At 36.1% G+C, this 18,090-nt stretch overlaps 1 protein-coding gene across 2 annotated transcripts; it reads right to left on the bottom strand.

Annotated features, from left to right (window-relative positions):
- Positions 1–342: 342 nt before the first annotated feature.
- On the bottom strand, positions 343–7,669 carry LOC119998665 (protein CROWDED NUCLEI 4-like). 2 transcript variants are annotated; one of them, XM_038846020.1, is made up of 8 exons: positions 7,282–7,669; positions 5,784–5,993; positions 5,415–5,668; positions 4,736–5,006; positions 4,518–4,601; positions 2,470–4,367; positions 2,018–2,330; positions 343–943 (listed from the first exon to the last, which is right to left on the bottom strand). In XM_038846020.1, exons 1-8 carry the CDS (start codon positions 7,489–7,491, stop codon positions 872–874), a joined length of 3,312 nt encoding a protein of 1,103 aa, XP_038701948.1. In that variant the 5' UTR covers positions 7,492–7,669; the 3' UTR covers positions 343–871. The 2 variants fall into 2 exon arrangements, with proteins under 2 accessions (XP_038701948.1, XP_038701947.1); XM_038846019.1 differs by having other exon boundaries at positions 2,018–2,333; positions 7,282–7,667.
- Between the last annotated feature and the right edge of the window lie 10,421 nt (positions 7,670–18,090).

The following is an 18,090-nucleotide window of genomic DNA, read 5'->3' as shown; positions in this document are numbered from 1 at the left end:
GTTTTTAAAAAGCGTTTTTATATGACAAAAATAACCTATTTAACACTTTGTTAGATTGAAAGCCTCCTGTAAATGAAAAACTCTTGGATGCCAGATTTTCACAAACAGAAGCTGGGACATTCTATGATGTTCTGTTTTCCTTCACCTATATCCACTATCATAACTTCCAAGAGATGAAAAATACTCGTACATTTGAATGAGATTATCCTCTAAATTTGGTCAACTTACAATTTACAAAAGTCATTGAGGAGGATATACGAAGAGACTTTACCATCAAATTTACAAGTAGAAAGGTCACTTGGCAAAGTCCATCAAACTCCAGCTTCTCCATGCATCTTACTCTTAGAAAACAAACCCAAACAACAACATAAACATTACCACATTCCAGTGTCATATTGTCAAGCAACAACCAACAACCCATTTAGTTCCAAAAGCATTATCAGATCAATACTCCTTTCACACATGTCGCAATATACCTCCCTAATAAAGACTAGCATCAAGCACTCAAAAAACGACTCAGAAAAATTCTAGACGGCAATATCATATACAACATTTTACACATACTCATCTCAGCCAACTCATTTACATAATTGGGCTATTCAAAGGTAAATCAGTGCACACTAAAACTGGTACACCGGGGGTTACTTCATAATACCAAAGGTAGTGTGTTCAAACAGAAACCAACAAACTAGCTGCTTCACATCAACCTGGCTATATATCTTGAAGAACCACCCAACGAGAGAATAACATTTCGGTGCATGCCTGTTCCATACTCCATGTCATGAATAACATCAAAATGGACAACCAGTTAGTACTCTATGACTTCTGCTTTGATCCTGTCTGTGTTCCAGTGTTCTCATTCACCTTATCCTTAATCTTCTGATTCTGCATTGCCATCCTTAACCTTCAGGCCATTCCTTTCAACCACGTCAGGTTCTAAAGGCTGCAAGCAAAAACCATTCGTAAATTGATTTGCCAGTCCAAGGAAACAAAATGACATTTCAATAAATGAACATCAGTTGCAACCTAAAAGAACACGAAATAACAAAAGAGGGAAAAAAAAAAAAAAAAAAAAAAGAAGCAGAAACAGGAGTAGGAAACAAAAAAGCTATCTCATCCATCATCTAAGGTACATGAATATCATCTAAGAACATAATTCACAATCTAAAAACTTTCTCATTATTTTTCAGGCATCAGTGCTGCAGAACACAAATAGCACACCCACTTGCATAACGAGAGAGGAGATTATTAATGACAGAAGAAACATAAACATTTTGGAATTGTCGAAATTTCAACAATAATGAATAAAAGCCAAAAAAAAAAAATTAACGGTGAACAGAAAAGCCATTAAGCCACGAATCCTGAAATTATTCCCCTTTTCTGCATGCCAAATCTGACAGGCCTCAATATGTTCAGGCCACCCACTAACTTGAACAAATTTTATGAATATTATGCCAAGTGTCCAAAAATTAAACTCAAAATTCATCAATATCAAATCATAAATGCACCACAAATTAAAAAAATTAAACTACATTAGCTTCACATGCCTCCAAGTTATTCTAATACTAACTAACCAAAAGAAACTTTAAGATTTGCCATGTTAAACTACAAAAGTACAAAACACTAGGTCTATCCAGTCCATTAAACTGTCTGCCCATAAATAGGCAAGATTTTAGATGCAGGGAAATGACAGCAGATAAGTAGTGGAATCCCAGTCTTTTCAAACTATCCAGACCTAGGAGACAAGTTGCGGATTAACTTTTTCTATTTATCTTTATCCCCAGCACTCAAAATTCTCGGGAGATATTTATAGATCATTAGTCCGTAAGATTGGCATTAACCTACAAAATTCATCTATGGAATGATAACAGCAATCCACCTTCAGAACATAGGCTAGCAGCAAAACCATGCGACAAATGAGAATGTAATTGGTAGGTACAAGACATTTATAAAACAAAAGACAAATGAGAAGTAGCGCATTTAGATCCCACAAATCCACATGTAAGATAGAAATTACCTGACTGTGCTCTTGTCCTCCATATCCCTGAAGCACTTCTTGTAGCGTTGCAAGCACCTCATGACCAGAGGGTGACACACTATCCCGATCATCTACAGAATTTTTATTGACATTTGTTCCCCCACCATGTTCTGATTCTCCAGTGGGATTCAGCAAGTAATGAATTGTTTCTTGAATGGTTTCAATGTCTTTCTTCTCACAAGTTGCTTCTGAGACTTTAATGATTTTATCAACAACAAGATCAGTCAACTCTTGAGCATCTCCTTGAGCAGTGTTAGATGATTCCATTACACTCTGATCCTCTCCAGTATTTCTTCTGGACACAATTTGACAAAGAAGTAACAACAATAAATTAAGTCCAAAACAAACAGCATACTAAGCTTAATGCACAGAAACTTATGGGATTCAACGCCAGCAACATGCTGCTAACACATATAAGCTAATAAAAGTACCTGTCGAGAAAAGCTTCTCCGGCTGGATTTATAGCCTCATCTTGCTGTTGCCTTCTTTTCTTATTATTCTGCCCTTGCTCTGGCTGAGGGTCAATGTGATCATTGGAAGCCAAGTTATTAACTCTTCGCTTCCTTCCAGCCTGAAGACCTCGTCCAGTAGAAGAGCTAGTGGGGGTCCCACTAGCATCTTCCTTAATTTCAGATTCAAAATCGTGTGTTCCTTTTGATACTTTACATTCAGGGGGCACCTCAAGAATCACTTTTGGCTCACCAAGAGCATATCTAATCGGCTGCATCTCGCTGAAAATATGTTGGCCCTTGTACTTTTTCCCAACATATGCATTGGAATAATCCAATTTTCCAGCTGATGTCAAGTGTGCTTCCTCGTTGTCAGACAAAGGAGAACCATTTTCATGCTTTGGGGGGGACTTCTCAGGAGAACTTTTGAATATCATTTCTTTACATCGCCTGATCCAAGATAAATGAGCAATGCCAGGGGTAGAGGCGCCATTTGGCTTTCCTATAGCAGGAGAATTAAGTCCATCACCGTTACTACTAACAAGGACCATATCATGTTGATCCAACTTCGCATCTCTCAAACTACTTTGCTGCTTCAAATATCTTTTTGCAGAAAGTCTCTTCCAGCTCTCCAGATTTGCTTGTTGCATTTTAGAAACAGCATCGTAATCTAAGGCAACTTTCAAATTCTCTAATGTCTTCAAGCGCTCTATCTCAGCACGAATTTCATCTCTCTCTGTATGCAAAGATTCCCTCTGTTCCTTTAGTTTCTGCCTCTGAATCTCAAGTTCCTCTATCGATTTATTTAGCTCTGCCCATTCCTGATCCCTTCGCTCACGATCCAAATTGATCTCTGTTCTCTCAGCTTCAAGCCTTTTAAGTTCAAAAGCAACATGCTCCAACTCTTTTGAAGCACTTTCCTTAAGAGAGTTAATATACTGGAGGTCATTTGCCCTCTCTTGCTCAAGGGTTTTCTCCCTTTCCTTTAAGTAACTTTCAACCTCTTCCCGCCTTTTCTCAATGCAACTCTCCAGCTCCCTCTTTTGCATTTCAACCCCCAACAAGAACTCGGCATGTTCTTGCTGAAGTTTGCTAAAACATTCAGAACGCTCCTGTGCCATCTTATTCATGAATTCTTCTTGCTCACGATTAAGCAACTCTAAATCATTTTTATGTTGATTTCGCATCAAATTCTTCTCTAGTCTCAGGCTATCACGTTCATCCTTCAGAAACTTAGAAAGCGCTTGTCTCTCATCCGCCAGACGTTCTGCTTCCTTCCTTATCTCTTCCCTTTTTTCATCTAATACCTCCCACTCAACTTCAAACTTTGCCTTCTCTACTCTTAATCTGTCTGCCTCAGCAACGAGTTCGAACTTCTGAGCCCTAACAACATCAACTTCTTCTTTAAGTTTCATCTCCAGAACTGACAGCTCATCTGTTTCGCTCTTCTTGAACTCCAGTTTCTCCTTAGCAGAATCAACTTGCTTCTTTTTGTCTTCCAGAGAATCCAATGACTCCTGAAGATTGAGTTTCATTTTAACAATCTCTTCTTTTTCACCTTCTAAAAGCAAGTTCTTTAGCTCAACATCCTTCTGGGAATCATTCAAACTTCTTTCTCTCTCCTGTAGATGATTTAACTTTTCTGCAACATCCCTCTCTTTTTCTACTAATGTCTTTGACTGAACCACCAAGTCATGTTCTCTTTCCAGAAGCAGGTCTTCCCTGTGGTTTAGATCAATCTCCCTCAACTCCCAAGCCCTTCTCTTGGCCATAAGTTCATCTTCAACCAATTTACGCTTTCTCTCCAATTCAGCTTCAAATTTGGACTTGATTGTTCTCAAAACAGATTCATGATCAGCTACAGTGTTTTTGATTTCTTCCTGCAATTTTCATCGGTTGAAAAAGAATTAAAACTCACACATTCACACAATACTTCATTGATACTTAGTAAGCTCACAAAATTCAAATTCGGCTAGACATAATATAACAATTCATTTTAAATAATCAATGCAGTTAAACAAACTACTCACAGATTCCTTGCTTGCAACTTTTTCTTGTAAAATAAGTAGATCCTGCTCTTTCTTCCCCAGTAAAACTTCCCTCTCAAAAACAACCTGTGTGCATGAAGAGAGTACATAAATGAACCTTCCAAAAGTTATACAAGAATATTATACAATTATGTGTTTCTACCAAAATAATGTGAACCGTGAGTGGTAAAAGAAGATAAAATTTATATAAACATATGAACCTCTTCTCTTTTTGACACGGAAGCCACACTGAGCTCCACATTGGATTTCTCCTCATTTAGGGCTCGGCGTTGCTCCTCAATATTTGCTTTTGAGGCCTCTAACTCTTTCTCCAGCTGACTGAGTTCCCGAGATTTATTGAAAATATAATCCTCCCTCTGACTCAGCAACGCTTGTCCATCAAGCAATCTTTCTTGTTCTTGTTGTAGAACCTTCTGTCTATCACTTAAAGATTGTCTCTCAAGCCTCATATCCTTCTCTTTTGCATCACAACTGCATTATCAGCAAGAAATTAGTAAGCTCACTAAAAAGCAATGGAAAAACAAAAACTACGGAATCACAAGAGGATCAGTTAATACAGTATGCAGGATAGATTTACATTCGTTGAGGTGCATTCATACATCAGGTTCTGCACTGTTACACAACAATCTCTAAATCATTTATGAAATGGGAATGACTAAATTAAGCATCCAGCCAGAAGGGCATCAGTAGCAAAATATTAATCAGGTGACATGAATGTACATGTGTATAAGTTGCATTATGAGCTACCAACACAAAAACCACGGCACTAGAGTTCAGTATTTCAAGGAAATTATAAGTTATGTAATAGCAATACTAGGTCTAAGTACAAGCACAACGTAGTAGACCTTGAAAAATCTCACGAATGAAGAGAATACTTACTCAGCTTTGAAAGCAGTGATACGCCTGGTCAGATCATCTTCACGTGCTTCAACCTCTTGCAATTTTCTTTCAGCAGCACGATGATACCGGTTGGCTTCTGCATGCAAAGACTCTGTCATATGCATCTTTGCTTCAGCTTCAATGAACTTCTTTTGAGCATCTTCTACCATGGTTCGGGCTTCAGCTAATTTATTGTCAGATAACACCTTTGTTTCAGCACATTCTGCACGCATCTCATGCAAGGCTTTCTCAATCTGCAAAAAAAAATTTGAAAAAGGAAAAGCATTAGAAATACTTAATGGTGATATGAAACATGAGAAAAGGTTTATTTTTATTTCTATGAAAAAAGTATCTTAAAGGCAATCTTACACTAGCAATACATTCTTTCTCAATTCCTAGAGCTTTCTTCAAACTCTCCTCTCGTTTCCTAGCTTCAGCTAAAGCAGATACATTGGCGGCCTGATCACGCCTATGTATGACCTCAATTGCATCAACAGAGGTTTTAATTTGCCCATTCTTGGACGTCAAAACATTTTTCTCCAAGATAAGAAGCCCCATGTGGTGATGCAGGTCAAAGATCTGCATAACATTCCACTGATAAGATACAAACTGAAAGAATAATGACATGGACACAACTTACATGCACATTCAGTAAACATATAAATGAATGTAATAAAATTATAAAGGCAAAGCAAATTACCATTGACCTACTGTCAGTAGGCCACTAGCATATCACTAGCAGAAAGGATTACACTATACAGAAAATTATTAAGGAAAATAAATTGCTTAATGTCAGGTTATTTTACGCAATTATCCACAAGAGAATAGTCTTTTATAATGAGCCATTAAAATAAGCCCAAAGCTCACAAGAGGAATTAAAAGACCCATGACCACATAAAACCCATCAAAAAAAAAAAAACCAGTTGTTGAGGAACTAAATAATGTTTAAATAGATTTATAAACCACACCCATGATACGCACAAATTCTTGTAATGGACGAGAATATATCAAACAGCAGGCACTACTGCCCTATACAGAACCATCACAGCCCAGAATGACTATACAATCTTATCCAGAACAATCATGAACTCTCCGGAAGTACCCTCATCCACCATAAAAGCAACCTCTATGTGCAAGATAAATAAGCACAGTGGTGCTGAATAAAATCTTCACACAATGTCCACACAAAATCTATCCCTCTGACACTTACATATATGCATATGTGAATGCATAAACATGATAAAAGAAAGGTAAGCGCCAAGTAAGAAGTCAACATATTCTTAGTACGTCGGCAGAAAAGAGCATACTACAAGAAGGAAAGTTTAGTTTTTACTACAGAATTTAAGTAAAATTTTAATCGAAAAAGAAAGAAAATAATTAAATGAGATAATAGGCAATTGTAGACATGGTCACTGGTCACATATGAACTACATGGACCAATGCTTACAACAATCTCGTCTCTTTAGAGAAAATGATTACTCACCACAATTCATTCAACTACATGGACCAATGCTTACAGCAATCAAGTCTCTTTAGAGAAAGTGATTACTCACCACAATTCATTCAATAATAACTAAGAAGTATCAAAAACTGAAGCTACCAACTAAACTGAACAAAATTCCATCTCAGAGTTACTAACAATTAAATTTTAGATGAAACAAATTCCGGTTAACTTAAATGTACATGAGAGAAATATCATTTACACATAACAAGATTAATATGCTATTAATCTACATAGAAAAGGCTTTAACTAAGTTTGGTAAATTCAAAATCGAAAGTTCCATTCCCCCCAGGTTTCGTCGATAATGAATCAAAACCCCAACCTAGAACCACAGAATCAAGAATCTATTCAAAAAAGTCGACAAACCTCGGCCTCAAGTTTAGCGATGTAGGCGATGAGAGCAGCCTTGTCCCGGTTTTTGATGGAGTCTTCGTCAAAGCCCGCGTCCTTGAGTCGCTTCCAGATCGCGTCGTCACTGAGAGGAGTCTTAACCCTAGACCCTGGCGTTATGGACAAGGGTCTACCAGAAGCATAGATCGGCGTCATCGCGCCTCGCTCCGGTTGAGGACTCGTCATTCCCCTCCTCTAGGAACCTCGACTCCTCACTTCAGTTCAATTCAATAGTGTTTGGCTAATGGGAATCTTTCAAGTAACTTTTTCTATCTCTGTAGTTCCTCTTTTTCTCTCTCAAGAGCTCTTTTTTTTCTCTCAGGTCTCAACCCTCGTGTCGTGTGCGCGGTGTGTTTGGGTGCGACTGAGCGAGTCCACCGAGTCGGCGTGGTCTGTGACAGCGTTATTTTTTTTAAAAAAAAAAAATCAAAATTAGGCACTTTAATCGCAATGAATTTCATCGGGTTTAAAATTTAAAATGACATACGCCTTAATCTTGAAATGTAATCTGGATAATGACAGTCAACTTTCTCACAAATACTATTTAATCAGGGCATTTTCAGAGTATCATTATTATATTAGTAGTTCATTTCATGCAATTTTTAAAGAATAATCTTAATTATATCATTAATAAAAGAATGTTCTACATTCTAAAGCCTTTCGAGTCTTGCCTTACCTGTTCTCTTTAGGTGTCAATGTCATAGGCATCTCAAATGTGCAAACAAGATGCGAATGATGGTATTGAGTATTGACTTTGTGGTTAATTATTTGAGAGCTCACACACATGGGTTTTCCACGAACCACTAGTTTGTGCACTATTACACATAATGCGGACCAAAAGATAATGGCTTTTAAGTTTTTCAATGCTCAACTCTTTATCATAGGCATAGCACATAATTTCCATGTTTTTTCAAGCCAAATAAAGCGTTGTTTTCGACTCTTCTTCTCCATTAAAAACATCAATACATTATAATGTATCATACAATGTATTAGCAGGCCATCAATTCGCATATCTGAATACTCTGAATTGGTCTTTTCAATTTCAAACATTCAAGATGCATATTTCAAGAGAGTTATTTTAAGCCAGTCTATTCGATTACAAACCATGTCCATGCATGAACAACAACTGAAGAAAAAGGGAAAAAAAATGACTTATATCTCTAACATTTTCGTTCATAATCGATCATAACAATATTACGTTATCTAATTACATTGAATTTCATTATTACGTTATCTAATTACATTGACTCTGTTATTACATTGTCTAATTACATGTTATGACTGAATTTGTTAGGAATACGTAACACTACTGGAAGAAAAATGAGGAAAAACTAGGCTAAAATTCTTTACAAAAAGTGAAGGAAACACAGAGAGAGAGAGAGGGAGAGAGAGAGTGGGGAGGGGGAGGGAGGGGGAGAGGGAGAGGGAGGGGGAGAGGGAGAGAGATTATATTTACATTCCAAGGATTTCAAGGAAGTTTTGCAGCCAAAATCTTATATTTTGACAATGCAAAAAATGCTAATGCTCCACAGACGGATCAAACTCACTAGTTGTCAGCTACATGCTAAATATTGCTTTCTTTTGCTGATAGTAGCTATTTATCCAACCTTCAATCAGTATGATTTCAATTTCCCTCTACTCTATCAACCAGTCGGGATCCGTAGGAGTTGCAGCTCGCAAATCTATGTTATGGGCACCTGCTTCACAAAAGAATGGTCAGTTTAAACTTTTCACAGCATGATATTTGCTCAACCATTGAAAGCATCAGATACTAATTAAGCACCAAAAGTCATCCTTAGTTTCACTGCTAAGTGTAAACAATTTTCTCTTGCACCAAGACTTGTAGAGTTCACGCATAAAAAGCTGCTCCTAGCCTAGACCTTGATTTCAAGTGCATGTAAGTAAGCATTTATAAACAAAGCAAAGAACACTAAAGTCAGTCTCTTTAGTGGAAAGGAAGGTATAACTCATATGGTGCAAAAGGGGCACTCAGATAACATGCAGTCTATTTTCTTCACACAGTTCAAAAACAAAATCCAGGAACTAATACTCATAAGTCATAAGACTCATAACGAAGTGACATGTAATGAACAAGAGCATGCTAGAGAGATACAATAAATAAACCAACCCAGGCAGGTTGAGAAAGTTGGTCAAAATGAACGGATAAAGCAGCCATATTTTTACACAGGGGCAACTGCGTTCATCGTATCATATTGTGAACCAACAAAATCATGGACCAAGCATCTAAGAATCTTAAAGAATTCTCAATTCAAGTTTCCTAGAACATGCCCATCAGAATAGTCATGAGAACAACAAAGTAGAAACAAATTAATTCATGCCAATTCAAAGTTTGCAACATTGGTGATAGAGGTCCATTAAAATTCATTTGATTGTAAGAGACTTGTTATTCCTCCACCCCAAAAGCTACTTTACTACGCATGTCTACAGGATAGCTTTATTAAGGAATGATAAAAGAAATATAACACGTTGGATCTAGATAATAGTCAAAGCAACAGTGACAAGAAAAACTTTACATAAAGGGAAAATAAAACTATGAACAAAGACCCATTTAGACTATTAGTAATGGCAATCAAATTGACTTATGCATTCACAAGTTTTGACCAATGGAGATATAACAATTTGATCAACCACCTAGGGTGGCAATCAAATATGTGGATAGCCTAGCCTTAACCATTACTCATCCATTCAAACCAATTAGTTGATAATGTAAGACACGCCGAATGAGGCCTCGAGTTACAAATTGTAATGCTATTAACTTGCTTAGAGTTGAAATTCAAGACCAGATAGATTTTAGGCAATTGTCATCCGGGCATGCAGACTGCAAAGCTAATTTTAGTTAAACCATTACTTTCCACAGTAACTAGGGCGACAATAGTTTCAGACATATTCTGCAGAATGCTGCAAGCCTGCAACAAGTAACATTAAGATTCATCAAAAATCACTTAGAACTAAATCTTAGATGACATGATCCATCATATCAACTGCACAATGAGGTACCTGCCGCCACTCTAAGGATCTAATAAACCATTTGAGAATATTATATCGCTTCCAAATAATTTCAGGGTGGTTTGGATATCCTACATAAAGACAAGCGAAAATGAAATTTATAAAAAAAAAAAGGAATTACAATCATAGTACAGGAGTTATAAAGCTAAGCATTTTTCAATTTCTCTTCACGAGAGCAAGGAGGCATTGACTATAGAATTAATCATTGGACCATATATTTTTATCTATTGCATCGGAAAAAAGTGAAAATACATAACTGATCACTTGCAATGAAATACTTCACCTACTAATTTATAACATATTTTCATTTGCAAATGGTCATCTGTAATTGCTAATAAAGAGATGAGACTTCAGCAGAAAAGTTATCATGGCATACTCCAACATAACTTAATTAACATGTTTCTATATAAGATTTGACTTCTAACGTAAAAGCACTTAAGTAGACTGTCCTGACACGAAATAGTGCCAATATCTTGCTCCAGAACAAGCTGATACAAAATTAGCATCTAGGTGCTAGCACAGTAGAATCCATGCCCATGGCATATGGAAAAACATTGAAACATATTGGAGGCAGCACACACTCATAATTATAAAACAAAACAACTTGAATTTTAGATAGAAGAAATTGACTCATTTTACCAAAAAATATAAACAATAATTGCAAATTTTCACGAAGTGTTCATGGATTCATGCAACAAGTCCGCAAAAGTGTATCTACAAAAAATTCAATATTACATGCAGCAGCAAGCGGCAGAGGGAAGTAAACCATTGCTGCGGCAAGTCTTATCGTTCATCCATCAATGTCTATGTATGGGTCCATGTGCGTGTGTATGTGACAAAGGATGCTTCCTCAGATAAAACAATAGAGACCGCATATTGATTAGATATTATAGATGAGAACATAATGAGTTTATGCTCTTGAGAGCGCTAGTTCCATCTGGACAATTGTCGATCTTTTGGCAAACCTATAATAAGAAGTATATCGATCATATAAACTTGAAATGAAAAACAACATATAGAACTATAATATCATTAAAGCCACCAAAAGACCAACAAAAAAACACTAACATGACTTCGTAAAGCTTTTATCCCAAAGAGGTCCCATAATTTGTGAAACAAAAAGAAAACAGCATTTTTTCTAGGGATAAAACACTTAAAAAGCCCCTCTACTATATCTGAAGTTAACTTTAAGCCCTTCTATTATAAGATGTAAACTAAAAGCCCTTGTACTCATCAAGTTGGAGATATTAAGCCGTTCTACTATAGAATGTAAACTTTAAGCCCTTGTACCTGTTAAGTGGAGATATTACGCCGCTCAGATAATTATGGTTAACTTGTTACAAAGAGCAGTTACTTAACTCCAAAATCAAAGTAGGAGGGCTTAAACTTAGCATTTTATAGTAGAGGGGCCTAAAGTTAATTTCAGGTATAGTAGAGGGGCTTAAAGTTAAAGTTAACCTCTATACAGGACTTTTGAGTGATTTACCCCTTGTTTCTATTAAAATGCCGCAGTGTGTCACAATTTCTCAACAGTTTCTTCTATAAGAATTCTGTGGCAAGTTTAAGAAAGAATGTAGTATGCAATGGAGCAGCTTGTTTGATTAGGATAAATTGCATTGCAAGTCGAACTTAGTGGAGGCATGGCCATCAAAATATTCTTCGCTGCCAACGAATCTCTACATTGCTACAGTCCTTTTCTACTGTGTAGAATAGCAGACACAATTAAACACACCCATAGATGTCCATCAGCAGACAACCAATAACCATTCAATTTTTCTGAGTCAAGAGTAATTGCAAGTGATCATTCCAAGATAAGCTGCAACCAAGATATTGGTTAATGAACGGACTGCTTTTCCTCTTTCTTTCTTTTTTTCTCTCTTTGATTAAAGAATACTAATTTTATTGAAGATAAGAAACGTGATACTTGAACCCTGCATTGTAGCTTGCATGGGCATTCACCATGAATAAATCTTGTTGCATGAAAAATCCACTAACCTCTCTCATTGGACGTTCAGGCAAAGGCATCATACAGTCTGAAGGATAAGGGTAATCAACCGTTGCCAAATAACTATGCAGATTCCAACCAGTCCACCAGATCTTCAACACTCTTTAATTCCCTTTGTCATCTTTGCTTAGTTATAAACTATCAAACTAAATGAAGAAAGTACAATAGACATTAAAAACCAGTCAATCTCAAGTTAGTCTAAAATACCAATAGGCATAAAGATATTCCCTTTTTATCCCCTTACCAGCACATATGGAAAGTTTTGATCAGTTACGCTAGCCCGTTCTCTTTCAGACCTTCAGATACTAATGCATCCCAGGATTCTTTTATGATGACAAGGCAGCTGGTGTTTTCACCACAACAATAGTCATTAGTCATGACTTACGGAAATTCATCCACGAAAATTGTAATAACAGATAACTAAAAAGAGCCATTACAAGAAGGAGAATGAATTTAAGAGTAAATGGCGAATGTACCCTGAAATAATTTGAGACAATGCCCTAAAATGTTTCTGAAGGACAATATCCTCAAATTGAAGAATTAGTGCAGAGGAAGCTAGAGCGCCAATGTCAATGTGAGGATATTTTAGCCTCATCCATGATGCTAGTACTGTTCCATTTAGAAGATAAAGAAAATTCAAGCAAGAGATCGTAAGAACAACGGGCAAGAAAATTCAAGCAAGAGATCATAAGAAGGATGGGCCAGGAAATCAATCTCTAAATTCTACACCAGAAATAGGCTCCAACAGACAAAATGAGCATTTGCTCATTTTCTAGGCCAAAAGAAACCCATGTGATGTCACATTGATATAAAAAGCTTCATTGTCATAATTCTTCACAGCGATATTATTAGTTAAAACCAAGGAATATTCGCGTAAAGCAATACCAAAAAATTTATTTCTTGATCATTACGGCATGTTATACACATAGTCTAAAATTATATGTAATAGAAATTAGAAACAAAATAATGGAATGAAAAAGCTTGAAAATTTGAAATGATGATAATTTCATGAGCTTACTTCAGATTTACCTAATAAATCTGTAATAAGTTATTCAGTTGTCCTTTCTGCCATCACGCTACATTCAGGTAATAAAAATGGCATTAGGAAAGCATGATTTCCAATCTTTTTTTGTTTATTATGCCTTAATAAGCAATCTTACACCTAATTCTATTGTCACTATACTTTTTCTACTGATTTTTCTCCAATTGGGGAAGCTACCTGAGTTACAATGATCCACATGATACAACATATCCAAAAAAAAATGGAACTTACGACCACCAAGCAGCAGAACAGGACATGGGTGGGCCGAAAAATTGCACTTCAAATCAGTGCTCCACCGTTAGATATGCTAAAGTAGTAGCATTGTTATAACGTATACTACACCTCTCTGCTTCCGAACGGCATGGACTCTCCGTAATAGTAATACCAAGTGCTGCAAACCAGCATTTCAGCAACATTCACAATAAAGAAAACCAAAATACTCTAAACTAATTTAGCAGTTAAATTCAGTCAAATTGACTCAAACAAATTTATTTAATTTCCCACATTTTCTGAGGGAACAAACTGACCTCCGGCTCCGGGAGACAAACATTTCGCCAAATCGGGGTGCGATCTCCCAGACAAAGCTGGTGAGCATCTTCAGTCTTCACGATGTGTTGAGGCCGGATTGATGGGGCCTGCTAATGTGGATTGAGATCAAGGGCCCATTTTATTTTTGGGTCATGTGGCCCATTCATATCTGTGATTTTACGACCCACAAAAAAAAAAGTGAATTCTTGACAGCTTTTGATACAATACCGAAGTCGGGGGAGTTAAAATAAAACATTTATAGTATTTTATTCAATTTATTGTATAGTAAAAACTACAAAGGGAACTTGATAACACGAGTGGCTTAAATGACAATCATGTGTGTAGTATTTCATAAAGATCTCGAGTTCGAGTCTCCCTCATCCTCTTCTCCTGTAATTAAGAAAAAGAAAACTACAAAAGAGAATCCTTATGTGGGTAACTAGAGTGAAAATTCAAACCTAGAGTCTACATTTCACATTTAATGATGTGATATACCTACCAAATTATTGGATTTAAGTTGTAGACTTTTATAATTTAAATGAATTGTGGAACCCCCATATCCTACATAAGGAAATTGAGGAGGAAGTCAAACCTAGAGACAAAAGAAAATTTTAAAATTAAGAAATATCATAAGAGCCGAAATCAACAAAAATTATGAAACTAAATCATAATAATGTATTCTAACAGCCAACAGGGATGTACGAATAAGAATATCAACTGGATATGATAGAGAGATGATGTAAGAAGTAACAAGTCAGAAGATACATTAAGCAGCTGCATGCCTTTTTTTTAAACTGTTTAAAGTGGGCGAAATAATATGAAGCATATTGTTCCTTAAGTAGGTACATTGACAGGTAGTATCTGTCTACGTACAAGAAGGAATAAGCATATATATATCTCTCCTTGTCTTCAAAAACTTTGTATGATGATGGAGGCTTTTGACTAAATATATATTCCATAATTAATAATGTCTACTTCTATCATTATTTAATTTGAGTTTATTTGAGCTAAGAACTTATGTTATATATGTGATGTTAATATAGGAGTATTTCATATATACTTATTCGAGAAAATAAGGATTTCAATTATGTTGCCAATATTCGTTTTCCTTGCTTATGATGGAATAAAATAAAGTGGGTCAAGATAAGTTCCAATGTAGGATTTTGATTAAACGTGAAATACTTGTTGGAAGAAAATTTGAGAGATGGATATATGGTCAAATATTGGGTGCATGTATGTATATTTTTGCGAAGTCAGAGTCTTGCATTAGGATTTAGGTCAACGTAAAAGTAAAACCACTAAGAAAATTAAATTGAAGTAGCGATTTAAGGCAATCATGACAAGTTTTATTTCTTTGCAAAGTGGCGTGTCTTATACTTAACGTCCATTGTATATGTAACTTGCAATCATGTAATTGCTAGGCCATAGTGATGAGTGATGAATGCAGCTATACTGTGCATGGGATGAACTACACATCCAGTCCCAGACGCATGTTTCTCTGCCCAAATGAACCCAATGTTGGGGTGGAGCATGGGGACCCTGTTGCCTTAACTTTGAGCCACAACCATATACATATATCTCTAGCTAGTTCTAACTGTTTCTTGCCCCTCCCTAGGCCTAGCTAGCCCACCACCAACCCAAGTCAAATAATATACCAGTAGTCTCAAGTGGGTCCTTATTGAGTGTTTAGTCTTGACCGTAAATCACTCTAGCAAGCAATGACCGTAGTAGAGGCTTCAATGTGAAAGCCTCTTCAGTCACAAAAGTAGAGAATTTAGGTGGTGGGGCAAAGCTAACGTACGTATGTTGGTGCATATCATCTGTGTGTTTGCTTTTATTATTGTTAGTCGGGCGGTGACCTTTCACACTAAGAAATCAAACCAATGGATAAACTCATAACTCTGACTTGTTTGCTAATATGACTTTGTTTACTTTCCTATCTCGTGATGGACTTTTTTGAACTACTAGGGCCCACTTTGGCTTTTACTTGTTATTATATTTATGCTGCATGAGGGATTGGAATTAAGCGTAATATTCTTTCTTCATAGATATTGTACGTCATATTTTATTATTCTTTGTAGATCGATATAAATCTCTGTGTAGTTGCATGCCTTATTGGTGCACCTTATATATTCTTGTTATTACTTATATTTGTGTGTAGGGAAATAAGAATCGTCCATGCGACTGCGACTGCGACTGGGGGGAATAATATCATATTGAGAATTAGAATCTTTTTTTCATTAGGTCATAGAAATTATAGGCTTTTAATTTGTCTCATCAAATACATTATTTTTTTTAAAAAAGATATCAAAAAACTCGATCGTCCATCGTTAATTAAAACTATGGTAGATTCACTCAGCTCCACAGTTGCAAAGCAACATGGTCGGCTGGCCTTAAAAGGAGGAGAGTGGAGAGGGAACAAATTAAAACATGCCATGCACACTCAACACACAATAATCAGAGCAGCTCCACTCCATCATTTGCCAACTTGTACCCTCCAATATTCCAAATCCACCCTCCCCCGAAATCAAATGCCCATCATACCAAATCATTGGTGGCTCCTACCTGTCTCCCCCACCTCACTTTTCTTCTGCCGACACGTGTTCTCTGTTCATCTTTAGAGAGAGAATATCTCATTATCTGAATTTCAATCAAATAGAATATTATTTTGATTAACAATTATATGCAAATATTCTTCAAAAAAGTTAGACTTGGGGAAAAAACCGATACACGAGATACATAATACATTATCAATTTATTAATACTCCATCATTTAAACCTAATAGATATCTGAAATAAAAAATGATAAAAATCCCAATAATAACCATCTCAGACACATCCCAACAGTGTGTGACATGCATTCATTGGATATTATTTTCAATGGCTCCTTGCTATGATGTCACCACACTCAATAGATGTATGTCACACACTGCTAGGATGCTTCTGGAATGATTATTACTGGGATCTCTAACATTGTCATTGTTGATCTGAAATTTTTGTCAAAAGTTTCATATATATATATATATATGTACTTCCAGTGAGGTCGTATGACAATTTCAGTCAAAAGTTCTAAGATTTATGTCAAATTTTCATGTAATATCCTTACTCAACTAATAGTCTCAGTAACGTACATACGAAGTTGGTCTTCCAATATCGATCGGTATTGCAAAATGGAGAGTCGACACAGATTAGGTAAAGTCGTCCCTCCATCCACCTCATAATTCTTTCAAAAGTTTAGGCGCATACTCCCCACTAAACACATAGTGTAGACACACCTATGATTAATCAATAAATTTAGAGTCGATTCGGATTGTGTGTGGAGGCGTTGCTGGAGTAGTTATCATTTGGACGGGGGTTTAGCCGTCCGGACAGTTCGGGTACGTGAAGTGACAAAGGGGTCTTACTGGATGTTTGGATCGAGAAAAGTTTGAAGAGACTTATTTTCTAGATTGTAACCTAACTAGTGTTTGGACCCGTGCGATGCACGAATAAAAAAATATTTATAATTTCATGCAAATAATTGTTCATAGAAGAAACAACACAAAGTGAGTTGAGAAAAGTGTATGCATAATTATGTTTACTATAAAATATTAATTCAGAAATATATTACTAAATAAAGATTGGATTATGAGTATATAGTTTTCTTGATCACCTAACATAAATTTCAGAGAAAAGAAACAAAAATATATCCAAATATAGTTGCTTAAATAAACAGAGTACTCCATGGGGTTATTTTTAGTTTGTTTCATGCAAAATACCACATAATTAATTTAGTATTTTTTTTTCGCTGAAAACACAATCTATGTCAATAAACGCAATCTAGTGTAAAAGGTCATGTCCCTCTCTATTAACGTTGCTGTCATCTCTCCTCCCATTAATGTAAGACAAAACATCATGTTGAAAGCTCGAATATTTTCAAAATAATATTTGCTTTTAGTATCCCCTTTGTGTAAAATATCATTTAATGGTTGCGGAGGTTCTCCCTTCAATAGAAATTGTATTTTTCCTTGCATACAATATAATGAAAATTTTAGTTGTTGACATCCTCCATTTTCCTATTCGCTCTTTGAACTAAAAGAGAGAATCACAACTTTCACATTCAAAGATTTGATCATCAATGTCCCAATAGTCTACAAGTAATAGAATTAAGGATCTAAGAATCACATATTTTAAAACAAAGGCT

This window comes from Tripterygium wilfordii, chromosome 5 (genome assembly GCF_013401445.1).
Source record: "Tripterygium wilfordii isolate XIE 37 chromosome 5, ASM1340144v1, whole genome shotgun sequence".
Taxonomy (NCBI): Eukaryota; Viridiplantae; Streptophyta; class Magnoliopsida; order Celastrales; family Celastraceae; genus Tripterygium; species Tripterygium wilfordii.
Note: the sequence above shows the minus strand (reverse complement) of the source record. Positions and strands in the feature narration are given on the sequence as shown.